This window comes from Heteronotia binoei, chromosome 11, assembly GCF_032191835.1.
Source record: "Heteronotia binoei isolate CCM8104 ecotype False Entrance Well chromosome 11, APGP_CSIRO_Hbin_v1, whole genome shotgun sequence".
Taxonomy (NCBI): Eukaryota; Metazoa; Chordata; class Lepidosauria; order Squamata; family Gekkonidae; genus Heteronotia; species Heteronotia binoei.
In genome coordinates this window covers 80,414,953-80,436,257 of record NC_083233.1, presented here as the reverse complement: position 1 = coordinate 80,436,257, position 21,305 = coordinate 80,414,953, and the positions used below count along the sequence as shown (strand labels likewise).

Sequence of the window (21,305 nt, the reverse complement as noted above, 5' to 3'; positions counted from 1 at the left end):
CCTTGTGCAGAATGCGCACCAAGAGCGGTGGTTGGAAGGCTGGCAAGGAAGCTGGGGGGTGGCGGCGGGGGGGCAGGGAATGCAGACGGGAGGGGGGCGGTCTTGGGCCCTGGCAACTGCCTTGCCTCTGGGTATGTTGCTGATAAAAACAAACGCGGTTGCAGTGGTCTCTCTTCCTGTCATCATTTCAAGAGTTTCTGTTTTTGTTTGAGTTTGCTCCAATCCTGATTTTGGAAACTGCGCTGATAAGAAAAGACAGCAAGCATTGTTTGATCTGAGGAGCATAAGAACTGTTGACTCTATCCCCCCCCCCCCAATTGCCCAAGAACTGCTAAATCAGGGGTGTCAAACATCCAGCCTGGGGGCCAAATCAGGCCCCTGGAGGGCTCCTATCAGGCCCCCGAGCAACTGGCTGCCATCTACTTCCTTCTCCCTCTCTCTTGCTTCCATCCGCATCACAGCTTGCCAATCATCTCTTCCTTCTTTTGGCAGCCCATGTGTGGTGCTGAGTCAGCCCAGCTGTTTTCCGTAGTGGTTAATTGTGCAAACTCTTTATCTGGGAGAACCGGGTTTGATTCCCCACTCCTCCAATATGAACCTGCTGATGTGACCTTGAGTCAATCACAAGATCTTGCAAAGCTGTTCTCTCAAGAGCAGTTTCTGTCAGAGCTCTCTCAGCTCCACCTACCTCACAGAGTGTCTGTTAGGGGAAGGTGATGGTAAGCTGCTCTGAGACTCCTTCAGATAGTGAAGGGCAGGGTATAAATCCTATCTCCTTCTCTTCTTTCTCCTCCTCCTGCTTCTCCTCCTCCACCACCATTTCAGCTCCTGCCAGACTTCCTTGCCCCTGGGGGGCAGACTATTTCAGGGGAGGTGGGCAGTGGGTGTGCCTGCCACATGGATGGAGCATCAGTGGCCTAGCAAATGCTCTTTGCTTTTCATAGTAATGCTGTGAGGTATTTGGGGAGGACGGCTCTTTACCTTGGTAGATACCCAGTCTGTCCAGCCTCTCACCTTTGCCTCCCCCCCCCCCCACTCAGGCAGACGCGGATAGTTTTTACATGACTTGCAACGGTCGGCAGTTCAACTCCATAGAAGAAGACGTTTGCCAGCTGGTCTACGTGGAGAGGGCCGAAGTCTTCAAGTCAGAAGACGTAAGTAGTTCCTTCTGTTCTTTGCAAAGGCTTTTGGGCAGCTGGGAGATCCTCCCCTTCATCTTCTTGAGAGGAGGCGCACAGACTTCACAGCCTCTCTGCCGCCCTGAGGTTCTTGCCAAATCTAAAGCTCACGAACACAAAACCACACAATTCAAGTCAATAATCTGAGCCTGAATGCTTCTCCCCGGCTTGGACTCACTGCATCACCTTGGGCCACTTGTTATGGGCATCCCATCTGCCGACAGCACGTGAGCAGCCAGGTGCTCATTTCTGATCAAGCCACACACCCCTTTCCCCCACCTCCTTCCTTTTTCCGTAACCCAGGGGTGTCAAACTCATTTGTTACGAGGGCCAGATCCGACATAAATGAGACCTTGTCAGGCTGGGCCATGCTTGTACCTATCTAAGATTAGGTGACGCAGAGCGGTAAAGCTGCAGTGCTGCCGTCGGAGCCCTCTGCTCACGACCTGAGTTTGATCCCGGCGGAAGCTGGGTTCAGGTAGCTGGCTCCAAGTTGACTCCGCCTTCCATCCTTCCGAGGTCGGTCAAAGGAGTCTCCAGTTCGCTGGGGGGAAAGCGTAGATGACTGGGGAAGGCAATGGCAAACCAGCCTGTAAAAAGTCTGTCGTGAAAACATTGTGAAAGCAGCGTCACCCCAGAGTCGAAAATGACTGGTGCTTGCACAAGGGACTACCTTTACCTTTTTTTTTTTTTTTAGCAGAGATATAAACTTTTTAAAGGACACAGACAAACACGACTAAAGTTTTTTTAAAACTTAAAATATTAGCATTTGTTGGTCTTAAAGATGCTTTCTTTGTATTTCTCCCCTGGAATCCAGGGAGCTGGGCAAAGGAAGCTCTGGCTCTTTTCCCTCCCTCCCCAGGGGACCTCAACCAATGGAGAAAATCCAGATTTTGCTCTGTTGCTCCTGTGCGATTGAGCAAGGCTTGCAAAGCAAGCTGAGATGCTGAAGGAAGCAAGAGAGAGGGAGAAGGAAGCGGACAAGAGCCAGTTGCTCGGGGGGGGGGGGCTGATTTGGCCCCCGGGCTGCCTGTTTGACACCCCTGCTGTAACTTGTATCTCTAACCCCATAGCACTCCTGCCCATAGCACACCAGATCCCTCAAACATGAGAGCCCACCTGACTGTCTTCGTACTGCTGCTCTTTCTTCTTTCTTTGCTGTTGATCCCACTGTCCCCTTGCCCCATATCCAGCCACTTTCCCAGCATCACCTGCAGCCTGCTAGAGAAGGGTGCCTTTAGCAACAGCTAGAAGTCATTGCTTAGTTTTAACTAAGTTACACATTTGGGTAGCTGCTTTGACCTCCCCACCTCCTACGTCTCAGCCCAGGTCTTTTCCCAGCCATCCAACCTGCCTCACTTTTCCTCAGTCTTTTCATACCCATTTCTAGCATCTAGTTTTTGCTACCGGTAGCTCTTGCCTCTTCTCCCCCTCCCCCAGTCTCCGTTACGCATTGGACAGACTTGGGCCTCTGTCAGCCCACCGACCTTCCTTCCAGGTCTGTCTGTGTGTCTGCCGCAAGGGGAGGAGCACAGCTGTCTTTTCGGCAGCCGCAGGGGGCAATGGGTTAGGGTCGTCTGCGACAGCTGTTAAGAGGACAAACGGCCGCCACCGTAAAGCCTGTTGCAGACGTTAAGAAGGGGTGCCGAGCGTCACGCGTCACGCAGCGTCTCGGGGGACTGACCAAGACTTGGCGTTCTTCTCGTGAAGGGAGCCAGCCTTCCGGTCATGGACCTGACCGAGCTGCCCAAGTGCACCGTCTGCCTGGAGAGGATGGACGAGTCCGTCAATGGGATTCTCACCACCCTTTGCAACCACAGTTTCCACAGCCAGTGCCTGCAGCGGTGGGAGGACACCACGTAAGCTGTTCTCTTTGCTCGGTAGTTGGCAATCGGGGGCGTGTTGGGAGGAGGGGCTGCTTGCAGGGGGTCGAAGCCCCCGGAAGGGAAGCTGGAGTGGGGAAGGCCGGATGTGGGGATGGCACAGTTCCCCCAGGGAAGGAGCTGAAGTAGCCCTGGGTGTTACGAAGAGTGCATTTGTATGTTCAGTCGCGGCAGGAGCTTTTGAGAGCAGGCCGCATTTAATAGGTACGGGGACAGTCGCTTAAGAAAACCGTTTCCCCGTCAAAACTGACTTGCAGTAGCCAGTCCGCACCGCTTTGGTCAACTCATCTGTGTGGGTCGGCCTCAAAGATAGAATATTTTTACAAGAATGATTTGCCCGGCCTACTTTTGCTGTTGGCCTCAGCCCGGAGACCAAGCGGACCACTGGGGAACGGAGAGCCGCAACTTTCTTCAAAATCAGAGTGCTTCTCCCCCCCCCCCCCCCATTGTGGAAGCATTTGGAATTGGCAGAAGGGAGAAAAGCAGGCTTTGGACCGTGCTGAGCCGATGGACTGCCAATTTGGGGGGGGGGCGGGGGGGGAGGTTTGCCCAGCCTAGGTACTCAAGGGGGGTAGTTTGGTTCTCCTTGAGAATGCCCTGCGATCAGCTCTGCCGCAAAGCTTGAGGCTCAGGGTCTTGGAGGCAACTTAATTGGTACATTAATGACAACCCAGTAGGGCAAGTTAACTGTTTTAAATACTTGGGAGTCTTCTTCCAGTCGTATAGCAACTGGACAGCCCAGAGGAAGAAAGCGTTAAAATGGGTCAAAACTAGTCTGTCCACTGTTGTTAGATTTTTGTGTGTGTGAAGGGTAGCCAGTTTGTCCCCACAGCCGTGAAAGTTTTCAATGCTAAAGTTGTGTCCCAATTACTTTACAGTATCCCTGCCTAGATAGATTCATGTAATTCACTTGTTGAGCAGATCCAGGCCATATTTTTTGTGACGTATCCTTGGGGAGTAGATGATGTCTGTACAGATTGTGCCTGGAGGCACAGGGCAAAGTCTTCTGATGACTAGAACTCTGCTCTTGACACTGTCGTTTTGGCTATGCTTCCGCTACAGGGCAGTGCTGAGTAATAAATCTCCCTGATGCTGTTGGATACATTTTCATCTAATTGGCTTCATTTAATCTTGTGGAAAACACAGGTCAATTGATATCCCTCTGGACTCCCTTTTTATGTGATGTGAATTTCCAGTATTTAAAACCCTGAAACAGAGACATTGAGAAACAAACCGTCTGGTCCCTTGCACGTAAAACTTGTCCTCCTCTGTAGTTTATTATAACACATAGGGGCTTTCAGCTGCCTATTTTACGCAGCTTACAGCCCCACAGTGACGTCATGCCTTTATGCTCACATGATTTAACATCTTCCCATCAGAAGTTCTTTATGAGAGATTCACGAACTTGCCTCTACCATGAAAGAACCTGCCCGTGCAGTAGTAGGGAACCAGAATCGGCTGCTCATATTTTGCTTCGATGTGAATTTTATGTCCAAATACGGGAGATGGTCCTGTTTTGCTTAATGGGCGTAGCCTTCCAGAAGCAAGACTTGTTTCCCTTCTTTTGTCGCTTCAGTGTTCCCATCTCACCCTCTCAGTAGAAAGGTTCCTTCCGACTGCTGTGAGAATCAGGGAATATAAGATTAAAGGTTTGGAGAGAGGATTGATTTTTGATTGTACTCTGTGTATTTAAATACTGGTTTTGTTTTGTTTTTAAGAACATAAGAGAAGCCATGTTGGAGCAGGCCAATGGCCCATCCCGTCCAACACTCTGTGTCACATAAGAACATCAGAGAAGCCATGTTGGATCAGGCCAATGGCCCATCCAGTCCAACACTCTGTGTCACATAAGAACATCAGAGAAGCCATGTTGGATCAGGCCAGTGGCCCATCCCGTCCAACACTCTGTATCACGCAGTGGCCAAAATACACACACACACACACTGTGGCTAATAACTACTGATGGATCTCTGCTCCATATTTTTATCCAATCCCCTCTTGAAGCTGGCTATATTTGTAGCCGCCACCACATCCTGTGGCAGTGAATTCCACATGTTAATCACCCTTTTGGTGAAGAAGTACTTTGTTTTATCCGTTTTAACCCGACTGCTCAGCAATTTCATTGAATGCCCACGAGTTCTTGTATTGTGAGAAAGGGAGAAAAGGACATCTTTCTCTACTTTCTCCATCCCATGCATAATCTTGTAAACCTCTATCATGTCACCCCACAGTTGACGTTTCCAAGCTAAAGAGTCCCAAGCGTTTTAACGTTTCTTCATAGGGAGAACTTATGCCAGAGCCAGTTTGGTGTAGTGGTTAAGTGTTTGGACTTTGATCTGGGAGAACTGGGTTTGATTCCCCACTCCTCCACTTGCACCTGCTGGAATGGCCTTGGATTAGCCATAGCTCTCGCAGGAGTTGTCCTTCAAAGGGCAGCTGCTGTGAGAGCCCTCTCAGCCCCACCCACCTCACAGGGTGTCTGTTGTGGGGGGAGAAGACACAGGAGATTGTAAGCCGCTCTGAGTCTCTGATTCAGAGAGAAGGGCAAAGTATAAATTTGCAGTCTTCTTCTTCTCCACTCCTCCACTTGCAGCTGCTGGAATGGCCTTGGGTCATCCATAGCTTGCAGGAGTTGTCCTTGAAAGGGCAGCTGCTGTGAGAGGCCTCTCCAGCCCCACCCATCTCACAGGGTATCTGTTGTGGGGGGAGAAGATATAGAAGATTGTAAACCGCTCTGAGTCTCTGATGCAGAGAGAAGGGCGGGATATAAATCTGCAATTTTTCTTCTTCCTCTCCTGTTGGAGGGCCAGTTTGGTGTAGTGGTTAAGTGCGTGGACTCTTATCTGGGAGAACCGGGTTTGATTCCCCACTCCTCCACTTGTGCCTGCTGGAATGGCCTTGGGTCAGCCATAGCTCTCGCAGAGTTGTCCTTGAAAGGGCAGCTGCTGTGAGAGCCCTCTCAGCCCCACACACCTCACAAGAGTGTCTGTTGTGGGGGGAGAAGGTATAGGAGATTGTGAGCTGCTCTGAGTCTCTGTCCTTGAAAGGGCAGCTGCTGTAAGAGCACTCTCAGCCCCACCCACCTCACAAGGGTGTCTGTTGTGGGGGGAGAATATACAGGAGATTATAAACCGCTCTGAGTCTCTGATTCAGAGAGAAGGGCGGGACATAAATCTGCAGTCTTCTTCTAGACTGACTGACTGACTTTGAGACCCGCTGCCTAGGTAACTGCAAGAGCCATCCATCCGTGGAAGGGTCCACCACAAGGCTTTTCTTGTCTAGGAGATTATCAAGATTTACCTTAGTGGGTATATGACCATGGCGGCCCTGGTTGGGGAATGGGGCTGGTCTAGCTGACCCCGGGGATCGTGAATGGTGGGCAGCAGAACAGAGCTGTCCCCTTGTCCTCTGGTGACCTGCCTGCCCTAATGTCAGTGCAGTTGAGAAATCCCCTCTCCCAAACACACACAGCTCAGCCATCAACAGGTGTTGTTAACCACGCAGGCCTTCTTTTCAACTGGGCCGTGCCTTTCCTCACCTGTGGAATGCATTTTATTTGGGCTTCAATTGTAGTGTAGTTTTCAATAGCTTCCAGTCATCCTCTAGCGATTTGAATCTCTTGGTGTTTTTCTACAGCTTCCTTTTTACTGTTCCCCTCATTCTTGTAAAGTTCCCGCTTTTGAAATCAAATGTTACAGTTTTGGACTTTAGGGGTAACTTTCCATTGGCCCGAATGCTTAACCTAAAAGCCTTGTGGTCACTGTTTCCAATCGGCATCACAACCTGTTTCCAGTTGGCGTCACAAACAGCCAGTTTGGTGTAGTGGTTAAGTGTGCGGACTCTTATCTGGGAGAACCGGGTTTGATTCCCCACTCCCCCACTTGCACCTGCTAGCATGGCCTTGGGTCAGCCATAGCTCTGGCCCAGGTTGTCCTTGAAAGGGCAGCTGCTGTGAGAGCCCTCTCCAGCCCCACCCACCTCACAGGGTGTCTGTTGTGGGGGGGAGAAGATATAGGAGATTGTAAGCTACTCTGAGTCTCTGATTCAGAGACAAGGGCGGGGTATAAATCTGCAGTCGTCGTCTTCTCCACTCCTCCACTTGCAGCTGCTGGAATGGCCTTGGGTCAGCCATAGCTCTGGCGGAGGTTGTCCTTGAAAGGGCAGCTGCTGTGAAAGCCCTCTCCAGCCCCACCCACCTCACATGGTGTTTGTTGTGGGGAGGAAGGGAAAGGAGATTGTGAGCCGCTTTAAGACTCTTCGTAGTGGAGGGCGGGATATAAATCCAATATCTTCTTCTTCTCTATATCTTTCACCAGGTCTCGAAACCCACTCAGAACTCCCACACAGAGCAATCACCACTCCCCCCCCCACCGCATCTATGTATTATCCAGTGGTGGCCAAGGGTAGCTCTCCTGATGTTTTTTGCCTACAACTCCCATCAGCCCCAGGCAGCACGGCCAATGGCTGGGGCTGGTGGGAGTTGTAGCCAAAAAAACATCTGGAGAGCTACCGTTGGCCACCCCTGTGTACAATCCTGTTTTTTAACATGTTGGGCAGTTGCTTAATTTCACTGCAAATGTGTACTTTAATAGTGTTCTTTTACTCTGGTGAAACTCCTTATCAGTTTTCTTGCACCACCATGCCTGATGGAACCGCTGAGCGTTGCATAGGATTCTGGGATGTTTTAGCTTGCATGGCCACTAGCCAGGCCCGTTGAGCTTACCTGCAAGTCCTCAGGTGACCCAGTTGTGTGTCCTAAAATATCTTCCTGTGATTGCACAATGCACTGGAAACCAGGGATAGCAGACAATCGATCCATCTTTCGAGTGGCTTTGCTGGTCTCTCTTTGAAGAAGCCCTGTTAAGCTTTTGAGAAGATAAGGTTAGAATCACTTGAGCACTGTCTAGTCACCGTGTTCTGGGGTAAATTCCAACCCTGGTATGAAATGTTGGGTGGACTTCCTTTGTGAGAAGGAGGTAACAGGAGAACCGAATGGTACCGTATCTGGGGGCACCGTCCCCCTAGCCGCCCAGTCAGCCTCTTGTCAGGGGAAGTCAGGTAATGAAATAATACATTCAGATACACAGAAGAGAACTTTCCTTCTGTTCTCTCCCTGGGTGGGGGTAAGGTGTGTGGGCCCAAGAGTCATACTTTTAAATGTGCGAAAGAATGGGAAGCCCAATGCCATAGGATTCAGACCTTGGGTTGAATCATGATGACGCAAAGATCAGGCGGAGGGAATTTGCTGGTGACTTTTTTGCTTTTAAGAGCCCCGTTGGCGCAGAGTTGGTAAAGTTGCAGTGCTGCAGTCCGAGCTCTCTGCTCACGACCTGAGTTCAATCCCAGCGAAAGCTGGGTTTTCAGGTAGCTGGCTTGAGGTTGACTCAGCCTTCGATCCTTCCGAGGTCGGTGAAATGAGTCCCCAGCTTGCTGGGGGGAAAGTGTAGATGACTGGGGAAGGCAATGGCAAACCACCCCGTCAAAAGTCTGCCGTGAAAACGTTGTGAAAGCAACGTCACCCCAGAGTTGGAAACGACTGGTGCTTGCACAGGGGACCTTTCCTATCAACACTGAAGGAGCCCTGTGGTGCAGAGTAGAAAAACTGCAGTACTGCAGTTGGAGCCCTCTGCTCACGACCTGAGTTTGATCCCAGTGGAAGCTGGGTTCAGGTAGCCGGCTCCAGGTAGACTCAGCCTTCCATCCTTCCAAGGTCGGTCAAAGGAGTCCCCAGCTTGCTGGAGGGAAAGTGTAGAGGACTGGGAAAGGCAATGGCAAACCACCCCGTCAAAAGTCTGCCGTGAAAACGTTGTGAAAGCAACGTCGCCCCAGAGTCGGAAACGACTGGTGCTTCCACAGGAGACTCCCTTGACCTTTTCTTTTGCTTTGGAGTTCTTGTCCAGCCAGCCTTTGGAAGGGTGACGCCTGGGAACGCCAGCTGAGGGCCCTCACCATTTTGGACCAGTCTCCTTGAGGACTGTAAACTTTGGGGAAATGAAAGCAGGGGGTTCTCCCAAGTGCTGGGTGGCCAAATAAATCAGTTTTCGGAATATGTGTGTTGGGGGGGGGGGTGCGGTGGCTACCCTGGGTCGAATGTGGCCTTCCCTTTTTATGTCACCCATCTTTGGCCTGAATTGTAACGGCTGCTCTTCCCTGGCTCTGCAGGTGTCCTGTGTGCAGGTACTGCCAAACGCCAGAGCCCGTGGAGGAGAACAAGTGCTTTGAGTGCGGAGTCCAAGAAGTGAGTGGCCGGCTGTGGGGGCGCGTGGGAGGTATTTGTCTTGATCTGACTGCTGCTGTTGCTCTCTCTGCATCGCCAAGGGGGGCTCGGCTTTTCGGGTGGTGGGGAGGTTGGTTTCAGGAGAGCTGACAGCTTCGATCTGACAGCTTCGATCTGACAATCCCTGGATGCGCTTTGCAAAAGCCCTAAGAGGGGACGTGGAGGAAGGAGGGGTTGGAGCATTCGCTCTTCTTAGAGAGGGGTATGTCCTCCTCATGATGATTGATGGCCCTTGGGTTCCTTAGCTCTAGGGGCCCTGGGGACAGATTCCTGTGACCATCACTGAGCCTGGTCTGTCTGTCACCTTAAGCACATCTTTGGCACAGGACAGATCAGATCACTTGTTTGTTTGTTTATGTGAGCCAATACTATCCGCAGGATTGGACGTTCAGTGAACCACGAAATACTTGGGCTGTAGCTCAAGCCAGAAATGTAACAAAACCCAGAACTGAAGCAAAGCATGTGTGTTAATATGACAAGTTCAATGACGCACCAGGAGCCAACCATAATAGTGATTTTGCGGAGCCGTTTGTAACGGTGCTACCTTATTGCCTGCGCAGAAAAGCCCTCTTGAATAATTTAGTTTCGCGTAGTTTGCAGAAAGTTCGTATTGAAATCAGTCTTGAGAGTTTGTGCTCGGTGGCGCTTTTGAGACTTGTGTAGTTTTATCCCATAAGTTTCCGTGTGCATGCACGCTTCTTTGGCTGCTTCTTTGTATCTGAAGCGGGTGTGCGCAGGAAAGCTTAAACTTAGAATAAAACTTTGTTGGTCTTCAAGGTGCCCCCTGGACTCCAGCTTTGTTCTGCTGCTTCCGACCAACACGGCCGCCCCCCTGAATGTGACGTCGGTCATGCTAGTCCTTAAAGTGCCTTTCTTGGATCTTTGCTTGCAACAAAACCTTCTAATGCTTTCGTCATACAGAACCTTTGGATCTGTCTAATATGCGGGCACATCGGATGTGGACGCTACGTGAGTCGGCACGCTTACAAGCATTTTGAGGAGACGCAGCATACCTATGCCATGCAGTTAACCAATCACAGAGTCTGGGACTACGCTGGAGGTACTTCTTTTCCTTAAGCGGCTGGGTCTGGCGTTGTGGCCGTCTCTTGAATGCGTGAAGCTGCCTTCTAACTGAGTCAGTTCACCGGTGTCGGTGTTGTCTACTCACCCTGACAAGAGCTCTCAGGCTGAGGTCTTTCACATCACCTGCTGCCTGGCTGTTTTTAACTGGGGATTGAACCTGGGACTTCCTGTACGCCAAACAGATGTTCTGTCATTAAGAACATAAGAGAAGCCATGTTGGATCAGGCCAATGGCCCATCCAGTCCAACACTCTGTGTCACACAGTGGCCAGTATATGTGTCTCTGTGTGTGTATATAAATATATATATATATACACACACACACACATATATACACACACACACACACACACACACATATTTATATATACTGTGTCTAATAGCCACTGATGGACCTCTGCTCCATATTTTTTATCCAATCCCCTCTTAAAGCTGGCTATGCTTGTAGCCGCCACCACCTCCTGTGGCAGTGAATTCCACACGTTAATCACCCTTTGGGTGAAGAAGTACTTCCTTTTATCCGTTTTAACCTGACTGCTCAGCAATTTCATTGAATGCCCACGAGTTCTTGTATTGTGAGAAAGGGAGAAAAGGACTTCTTTCTCCATCCCATGCATTATCTTGTAAACCTCTATCATGTCACCCCGCAGTCGACGTTTCCCCAAGCTAAAGAGCCCCAAGCGTTTTAACTTTTCTTCATAGGGCAAAGTGTTCCAACCCTTTAATCATTCTAGTTGCCCTTTTCTGCACTTTTCCCAATGCTATAATATCTTTTTTGAGGAGTGGTGACCAGAACTGCACACAGTATTCCAAATGAGACCGCACCATTGATTTATACAGGGGCATTATGATACTGGCTGATTTGTTTTCAATTCCCTTCCTAATAATTCCCAGCATGGCGTTGGCTTTTTTTATTGCAATCGCACACCGTCTTGACATTTTCAGTGAGTTATCTACCACCACAGCTCCTCCTTGAAGGAGGATGCTTTTCTCTATCTTTTCTGGGCACAGATACTTCCTACCCCAAGCACAAGCCAAATAAGGTGGCATGTTTTTTTTCAGATGGGAGAATGACAGTGGGTTCATGTGGGATGGGTGGACCAGGGTAGTAGAAGGTGATGATATTGGATTTATATCCCACCCTCCACTCCAAATCTGAGTATCAGAGCGGCTCACAATCTCCTTTAACTTCTTCCCCCACAACAGACACCCAGTGAGGTGGGTGGAGCTGAGAGAACTCTCCCAGAAGCTGCCCTTTCAAGGACAACTCCTACGAGAGCTCTGGCTGACCCAAGGCCATTCCAGCAGCCGCAGGTGGAGGAGTGGGGAATCAAACCCGGTTCTCCCAGATAAGAGAGCTCTGGCTGTCCCAAGGCCATTCCAGCAGCTGCGAGTGGAGGAGTGGGGAATCAAACCTGGTTCTCCCAGATAAGAGAGCTATGGCTGACCCAAGGCCATTCCAGCAGCTGTGAGTGGAGGAGTGGGGAATCAAACCCGGTTCTCCCAGATAAGAGAGCTCTGGCTGACCCAAGGCCATTCCAGCAGCTGCAAGTGGAGGAGCGGGGAATCCAACCCGGTTCTCCCAGATAAGAGAGCTATGGCTGACCCAAGGCCATTCCAGCAGCTGTGAGTGGAGGAGTGGAGAATCAAACCCGGTTTCTCCCAGATAAGAGAGCTCTGGCTGACCCAAGGCCATTCCAACAGCTGCAAGTGGAGGAGTGGGGAATCAAACCCAGTTCTCCCAGATAAGAGAGCTATGGCTGACCCAAGACCATGCTAGCAGCTGCAAGTGGAGGAGCGGGGAATCCAACCCGGTTCTCCCAGATAAGAGAGCTATGGCTGACCCAAGGCCATTCCAGCAGCTGCAAGTGGAGGAGTGGGGAATCAAACCCAGTTCTCCCAGATAAGAGAGCCATGGCTGACCCAAGGCCATTCCAGCAGCTGTGAGTGGAGGAGCGGGGAATCCAACCCGGTTCTCCCAGATAAGAGAGCTATGGCTGACCCAAGGCCATTCCAGCAGCTGCAAGTGGAGGAGTGGGGAATCAAACCCAGTTCTCCCAGATAAGAGAGCCATGGCTGACCCAAGGCCATTCCAGCAGCTGTGAGTGGAGGAGTGGGGAATCAAACCCGGTTCTCCCAGATAAGAGAGCTATGGCTGACCCAAGGCCATTCCAGCAGCTGCAAGGGGAGGAGCGGGGAATCAAACCCGGTTCTCCAGATAAGAGAGCTATGGCTGACCCAAGGCCATTCCAGCAGCCGCAGGTGGAGGAGTGGGGAATCAAACCCGATTCTCCCAGATAAGAGTCCGCACACTTCACCACTACACCAAACTGGCTGCTGCCATGGTTCTTGAGTGTGCTTGCAGTGGTCTCGCTGCTGTGTTGTGCTCTGTTATGGAGGAGTAAAGCCCGAACCAGAGCCCCCACAGCACAGGATCTCTTCTATAGGGAGATGGTTGAGCCATCCTGTGAGGGTCTCGGTGAGAGGGGCGTTTCCACCCTTCCGATCCTGCCATCTTTAGGGTGAGACTAGAAGGAGCTCAGTAGAAAGTTGGGCTCAACTGGACATGGGTGTGTGTCTCCCCCGCAAAGGGTGGATCCCAGGAAAACGTGCATGAGATCACCTGTCGTTGGTCACATTTCCCTCTAGATAACTACGTCCATCGCCTGGTGGCAAGTAAGACCGATGGGAAGCTGGTCCAGTATGAGTGTGAGGGAGACGTGTGCCAAGAGGAGAAGATCGATGCCTTGCAACTGGAGGTAATGAGCCATGGCTTCAAATCTGGGCAGGTGCTCGGTTTCCCCTGCCCGTCGACGTTCCTGCAGCTCGCTTGACGGCAGCCCCGTTGAGAATCGCCATTGCTTTTGGCGCTGTTGTTCAGGAGTGATTCTTTGCCAAGTCAGAGTGCAGGATATTGGGGGTGGAGCTTGCATACATCCTAATTGCAGTTGGCTCCGATAAACGAGCCAAGAGGATTCCGGCAGGCTAACCGTACAGTGTTCCCACTGAGCTCACTGCTGCTCAATAAGCAGCAAATGCAGGGTCGGCCAAAGGAATTGCTCCTTCATGCAAAGCTCGTGGGTCTCGCTGCCGCAAGGTGTGGTGGTGGCTGCCAGCGGAGGTGGCTTTAAAGAGGGTTAGGAGGAGAGGTCCAGCCGTAAGGGCTAAATACAGTCTCTGCATTCGTAAAGAACGAGTGCTAGCTGCTGGAGTGGAGGACACACAGGCCGGTTTGGGCCTCCCAGCCCTGCTCCAGGCGTGGTCAGTGTATTGAGTCCTCCGTCCACAGCATGACAGAAGCACGAAGCAGCAGTGGATCTACAGTGACAGTATCTGACAGGTCAGGTCAGATCACCCTTGGGAGTGAGCCGGTTCTGGCTGGACTGTTACCAGGGGAAAGCACCTGCTGAAGTCAGCAACTGTATGGACTGCCGTGATTGGCTGCGCTGTATATATAAGGACTTCCGTGCCAGACAGTATTTCTCTCAGTCGAGAGTCGGTTGCTGGCGTAGCACTTTGTCACTCAGTTTAATGTTATTCACCGCACTAGTTGTATTGTATATAGTTTGTAAATACGCTACTTTTATACTAGGTGCTGGTGTGTGGCTCAACTTCTTCCCAGAGTATACTCTTGGGCAGTTCTCTGTTTTGCACTCTGCACATGCACCACCAATAGGCATGTCACTGTATGAAATGGGATAAGGACCATGTTTAAAACGGCCTGATACGGAATCAGGGCTCCCCCACCCCAAGTCCACCAAAGTCACTATTCTTTACTCAGACTTGTGGTGGCTCCCCAGAGTCTCAGGCGGGGGTCTTTGTCATCAACACCTGCTCGGTCCTTTTCAATGGAGATGCCGGGGATTGAACCTGGGACCTTTGGATACCAAGCAGATGCTTTACCGCTGAGCCACCAACTCCTAAGCGGTGGTCATTTTATAGAAAAATAGGTGGTGGAGCTCATCCAGGGATTGTTATGCAAAAGAACAATGGCAGCACAATATATGAAATACAAAAATATCAAAAATATTGTGCAAGACACGCACTCTTGAATAGTTTATACAAAATTAAGTATATTGTATTGTGTCATATAACGAACAGCCTCCAAAAGTAGGCATACATTCATACAATCAGAAATTAAAGCCAAACAAGAGTCTCAAATACAGTATTTCAGGGAGGACCCCTCACAGTCTCTTAATTTTCCAAATAGAGTACTAAGACTCAATAATAAAGTTCCACAGGAGTCCCTCCGTTGCTTGTTGGCTTCTGAAGGAAAAACTCTTTTCTTCACGCAAACTCCGGCTTTGATTGCGTTCCGCTGCTCCTGCGGCTTCCTCGTAAGCCAACTGAAAATTCCAGCCAAGTTCTCTCTCAAATGCCCATTTCAGTATCTTAATTAGCGGCTTGAAGCTAATGAGGCTTATGAGGAAGCTGCAGGAGCAGCGGAACGCAATCAAAGCCGGAGTTTGCGGGAAGGCAAGAATTTTTCCTTCAGAAGCCAACAAGCAACGGAGGGACTCCTGTGGAACTTTATTATTGAGTCTTAGTACTCTATTTGGAAAATTAAGAGACTGTGAGGGGTCCTCCCTGAAATACTGTATTTGAGACTCTTGTTTGGCTTTAATTTCTGATTGTATGAATGCATGCCTACTTTTGTAGGCTGTTCATTATATGACACAATACGATATACTTAATTTTGTATAAACTATTCAAGGGATTGTTATGCAGCTGCACCTACTATTCAATGGACAAGAAAGTGGAACTCTCAGAAGAAGGAGGTGGAGCTCTCAGAAAGGTTCAGGAGGTGAGCTCCCACTGAATCTGAGGCCTGCTCCTAAGAAACTTTGGTTTCGCCCAGCAGGCTATTTTTTCACCAGCCTGTGAGCATCATGATGATGATGATGATGATGATATTGGATTTATACCCCGCCCTCCACTCAGAATCTCAGAGTGGCTCACAATCTCCTTTGCCTCCCCCCCCCCCCCCGCCCCGCAACAGACACCCAGTGAGGTGGATGGAGCTGAGAAAAGCTCTCCCAGAAGCTGCCCTTTCAAGGACAACTCCTACAAGAACTATGGCTGACCCAAGGCCATCGCAACAGGTACAAGTAGAGGAGTGGGGGAATCAAACCTGGTTCTCCCAGATAAGCGTCCACACTCTTAACCACTACACCAAACTGGCTCATAGAATCCCAGAGTTGGAAGGGGCCATATAGGCCATCTAGTCCAACCCCCTGTGTGATGCAGGATCAGGCCATTGGGCAGCACAGCTTTTGAGTCTCCATCCTTCCACTTTGAGGACTGCAGTGGACTACAGGACAAAGTTTGAGCCCAGCTGGGCATCTCTAAATCCGACAAAGTTTGATTCTGGTTAGAAGCTTTCGTGTGCATGAAAGCTTATACCCCAAAATAGAACTTGGTTGGTCTTCAAGGTGCCCAACTGGACTCAAACGTTGTTCTGCTTCTTCAGACCCACACAACTACCCCATTTGAATCTATATGCATTTGGCTACATTAATTTTAATTGGTTGGTAGTCCTAATTGAGGTTTTAATCTGTGATCTATGTGCTGTCATTGTTTTACTTACACTGTAAGCTCCACAGAGCAGTCAGGGGCCCTGACTAAATAAAAGTCACCGCCTGTAATTTTCACCTCCAGTATCTTGTTCCTGGGAGCCATGCGCAGCTAACTTTCCAGAGGAAGCTGCTCCATAATAGAGTCAGGTCCGTGGTGTAGGAAGCCCAGTTTTGTCCATGGTGGCTGGCAGTGGTTCTCCAGGGTCTGGGGTTGTGGTCTTTTTGCCCCTCCTGATCCTTTTAATTGGAATCAGCACACCTTGAACCCAGGACTTTTACAAACGCAGAGCAGATACTCCTGAACTTTGGCCCTTATCTGAGTGGAGTACAAGCCTTGACTCATTGCCTTAAAGAAATATGGGTGTGGCTGAAAATTGCCCAGACCACTGAGGAAATATGTGGTTTCTATCATTTCCTATTGCATCGTTTGGATTCCTGGTTCTTGGTAGAGAATTCTGGTCTCCCTTTGCCTTGAACTGGATCCCAGAACTTGTCTTTGTTAGAGAGGACTCGGGGACACCGAAGGACAAGTTGACTATATTGTCTTTTGCTTTTGTTTCAGTACTCGTATTTGCTAACAAGTCAGCTGGAATCCCAGCGCATCTACTGGGAGAACAAGATTGTCCGAATAGAGAAAGACACAGCTGAAGAGGTGAGATGAATCCTTTATGGTGTTGATAATGTGTCCGTCAGCTTTCAGGAGGACCAGTTGGAACCATGTTGTGAGAAGGCAGTGTTGGGGGGAGGGGAAGGCTTAGGCCCGATGGGCAGTGTTGTTCCCTCCCCTCCCCCCCACCGAGCACAGAGGAAGCCGCCTTTTACTGGGGCAAGACCATCTAGCCCAGTGTGGTTGACCGTCTGGCACTGCCCGTGGTGTTCGGTGGCATCTTTTGCAGCTCTCCTGTCTCCTCCTTAACAAGGGACGCCGGGGGGGGAATCCTAGTGCCTCAAATATGATCTCTATCACAGCCTTTCATTAGTCCAAAGGAAGCTCAGTGAGGATACAAAAGGATCACATCAGAGTTCTTCGCAGTCCATCCTTTCAGCCGTGGGGGTGGGGCTGGGGACACAAGGCTGAGCTGTTTTCTGGTGAGTTTCCACAAGAGTTTCTCCTCCTAGAACAGAAAAGGAGGAGTAGTCAAAACGAGGCCTCAACTTTCTGGAGCTTTAGCCAGAAATGGTGCTCAGTCACCGCAGTGCCTGCCGTTACCTTGGAGGCAGACAGCATAGAGCAGGGGTGTCGAACTTGGTGGAATGAGGAGAATCAGTGGGACACGGTGATTCCTGGATATAAGTTATATCGGAAGGATAGGGAGGGAAGGGTTGGAGGTGGGGTGGCTCTGTATGTCAGAGAGGATATACGGTCCAGTAAGACTGAGGTCAGAGAATTAGATTCCCTTTTAGAAATGCTTTGGGTTGAAATAGAGGGCCCAAAAGGAAATTTAACTATGGGAGTTTGTTATCGCCCACCAAATCAAAAGAGAGAGGACGATTATAATATGATGGAGGGATTAAAGATAGCGGCTAAACGTAAAAACTGTGTCGTAATAGGTGATTTTAACTACCCGCAGATTGATTGGGTCAATATGTGTTCTGGTCGAGAGAAAGAGATTGAGTTTCTTGATGCTCTCAATGACTGTGCTATGGAGCAGATGGTCTCAGAACCTACCAGGGGTGGGGCGATCCTGGATCTGGTCCTAAGTAATGCCCAAGACTTGGTGAGAGACGTAAAAGTGATTGCGCCGCTTGGGAACAGTGACCATAATGTTATTGATTTCACCATTTGTATAAATAGGGAGTTGCCCAAAAAGACCGCCACAACCACATTTAACTTTAAAAGGGGTAAATTCTCTGAGATGAGGAGGCATGTGAGGAGGAAACTGAAAGGAAAGGTAAATACGGTCAAAACCCTTGGGGAAGCTTGGAGACTATTTAAAACTATAATCCTAGAAGCTCAGATAAAATACATACCACAAGTTAGGAAAGGCACAAACAGGTATAAGAAGAGGCCAGCATGGTCAAAAAACAAAGTAATGGAAGCTGTAAAAGGTAAGAAGGACTCCTTTAAGCGGTGGAAAACCAGTCCAAGTGAGATTAATAAAAGGGAACACAGGCAGTGGCAAATCAAATGCAAGACTGTGATCAGGCAGGCAAAAAGGGACTATGAGGAGCATATTGCAAAAAACATAAAGACCAACAATAAAAATTTCTTCAAATATATTAGAAGTAGGAAACCAGCCAGGGAAGCAGTGGGGCCCTTGGATGACCATGGGGTAAAAGGATTACTGAAGGAGGATGGGGAAATGGCTGAGAAGCTGAACGCATTTTTTGCCTCCGTCTTCACGGTGGAAGATGAGAAGTGTTTGCCCGCCCCAGAACCACTAATATTGGAAGGGGTGTTGAAAGACCTGAGTCAGATTGAGGTGACAAAAGAGGAGGTCCTACAACTGATAGACAAATTAAAAACTAATAAGTCACCGGGTCCGAATGGCATACATCCGAGAGTTCTGAAAGAACTCAAAGTTGAACTTGTGGATCTTCTAACAAAAATCTGTAATCTTTCATTGAAATCTGCCTCCGTTCCTGAGGACTGGAAGGTAGCAAATGTCACCCCCATCTTTAAAAAGGGTTCCAGAGGAGATCCGGGAAATTACAGGCCAGTCAGTCTGACTTCAATACCGGGAAAGTTGGTAGAAACCATTATCAAGGACAGAATGAGTAGGCACATTGATGAACACGGGTTATTGAGGAAGACTCAGCATGGGTTCTGCAAGGGAAGATCTTGCCTCACTAACCTGTTACATTTCTTTGAGGGGGTGAACAAACATGTGGACAAAGGAGACCCGATAGATGTTGTTTACCTTGACTTCCAGAAAGCTTTTGATAAAGTTCCTCATCAAAGGCTCCTTAGAAAGCTTGAGAGTCATGGAGTAAAAGGACAGGTCCTCTTGTGGATCAAAAACTGGCTGAGTAATAGGAAGCAGAGAGTGAGTATAAATGGGCAGTCTTCGCAGTGGAGGACGGTAAGCAGTGGGGTGCCGCAGGGCTCGGTACTGGGTCCCATCCTCTTTAACTTGTTCATAAATGATTTAGAGTTGGGAGTGAGCAGTGAAGTGGCCAAATTTGCGGATGACACTAAATTGTTCAGGGTGGTGAGAACCAGAGAGGATTGTGAGGAACTCCAAAGGGATCTGTTGAGGCTGGGTGAGTGGGCGTCAACGTGGCAGATGCGGTTCAATGTGGCCAAGTGCAAAGTAATGCACATTGGGGCCAAGAATCCCAGCTACAAATACAAGTTGATGGGGTGTGAACTGGCAGAGACAGACCAAGAGAGAGATCTTGGGGTCATGGTAGATAATTCACTGAAAATGTCAAGACAGTGTGCGTTTGCAATAAAAAAGGCCAACGCCATGCTGGGAATTATTAGGAAGGGAATTGAAAACAAATCAGCCAGTATCATAATGCCTCTGTATAAATCGATGGTGCGGTCTCATTTGGAGTACTGTGTGCAGTTCTGGTCGCCGCACCTCAAAAAGGATATTATAGCATTGGAGAAAGTTCAGAAAAGGGCAACTAAAATGATTAAAGGGCTGGAACACCTTCCCTATGAAGAAAGGTTGAAACGCTTAGGGCTCTTTAGCTTGGAGAAACGTCGACTGAGGGGTGACATGATAGAAGTTTACAAGATAATGCATGGGATGGAAAAAGTAGAGAAAGAAGTACTTTTCTCCCTTTCTCACAATACAAGAACTCGTGGGCATTCGATGAAATTGCTGAGCAGACAGGTTAAAACGGATAAAAGGAAGTACTTCTTCACCCAAAGGGTGATTAACATGTGGAATTCACTGCCACAGGAGGTGGTGGCGTCCACAAGCATAGCCATCTTCAAGAAGGGGTTAGATAAAAATATGGAGCAGAGGTCCATCAGTGGCTATTAGCCACAGTGTGTGTGTGTGTGTATATATATATATATATATATATATATATATATATATATATATATATATATATATATATATATATATATATATATATATATATATATATATATTTGGCCGCTGTGTGACACAGAATGTTGGACTGGATGGGCCATTGGCCTGATCTAACATGGCTTCTCTTATGTTCTTATGTTCTTATGATTTGTCATGAGGGCCGGATCTGACATGAATGAGAGCTCGTCTGGCCGGGCCGTGTGTATCATAAAATGTAATGGCAGGTAGCAGAGATATAAATTTTAGAAAGGACACAGACAAGCACAAAGATTTTTTTTAAAAGCTTACAATAAAACAAAACAAAACATTAGCATTGGGAGGGACGGTGGCTCAGAGGTAGAGCATCTGCTTGGGAAGCAGAAGGTCCGAGGTTCAATCCCCGGCATCTCCAAAAAAGGGTCCAGGCAAATAGGTGTGAAAAACCTCCGCTTGAGACCCTGGAGAGCTGCTGCCAGTCTGAGAAGACAATACTGACTTTGATGGACCCAGGAGGGTCTGATTCAGTAGAAGGCAGCTTCATTTGTTCATGTGTTCACTCGTTGGTCTTAAAGTTGCTTTATTTGTATCTCTCCTGCGGGATCCAGGGAACTGGGCAAAGGAAGCTCTGGCTCTTTCCTTCTTTCCCCAGGGGATTGGGGAGGGGGGAGCCTCAGCCAATAGAAGGAAGAGAGGCTTGCTCAGTAGCTCCGCTTTGTGATTGAGAAAGCCTGGCGACGCATGCTCTCTCCCCCCCGCCGCTTCCTCCCCAAGGGAGGAGCCTCATCCAATAAAGAAAATAGAGGCTTTGCTCTGTAGCTCCTGTGCTATTGACCAAGCTGGCAAAGCAAGCCGTGAGGGAGAAGGAAGCAGATGACAGCTAGTTGTTTGGGAGCCTGATAGGAGCCCTCCAGGGGCCTGATTCGGCCCCCAGGCTGCATGTTTGACACCCCCTGGCATTGAGCTTAAATTTGGATTGGCTTGGTTGCCTCACTGGCCAGCTTGTGAGCATAGTTCAGAGCAAAGCCTGACCGTGGAGGGAGGTGCAAGACAGAGAGGCCCGGTCTGTCAGACCTAATGGTGTACAGCAGGGGTGGCCAACAGTAGCTCTCCAGGTGTTTTTTTTTGCCTACAACTCCATCAGCCCCAGCCAGCATGGCCAATAACTGGGGCTGATGGGAGTTGTAGGCAAAAAAAATCTGGAGAGCTACCGTTGGCCACCCCTGGTGTACAGCAGTGGTCCCTAACCTTTTTGGATCCAGGGCCCAATTTTGTGGAAGACCATTTTTCCGTGGACCGGGGGTGGGTGGGGGGGCGTGTAATGGTTTCCTTTGGCATCAG

General features: G+C 49.3%; 1 protein-coding gene across 1 annotated transcript in view; it reads left to right on the top strand.

Annotated features, from left to right (window-relative positions):
* The window catches only part of BRAP (BRCA1 associated protein), a 54,036-nt gene that overhangs the window by 13,049 nt on the left and 19,682 nt on the right, over positions 1–21,305 (top strand). Inside the window, exons 5-10 of the mRNA XM_060249817.1 lie at positions 1,041–1,154; positions 2,889–3,037; positions 9,224–9,299; positions 10,260–10,398; positions 13,070–13,179; positions 16,559–16,648. Of these exons, the coding sequence (XP_060105800.1) occupies positions 1,041–1,154; positions 2,889–3,037; positions 9,224–9,299; positions 10,260–10,398; positions 13,070–13,179; positions 16,559–16,648 (678 nt within the window). The remainder of the gene's footprint in view (positions 1–1,040; positions 1,155–2,888; positions 3,038–9,223; positions 9,300–10,259; positions 10,399–13,069; positions 13,180–16,558; positions 16,649–21,305) is intronic.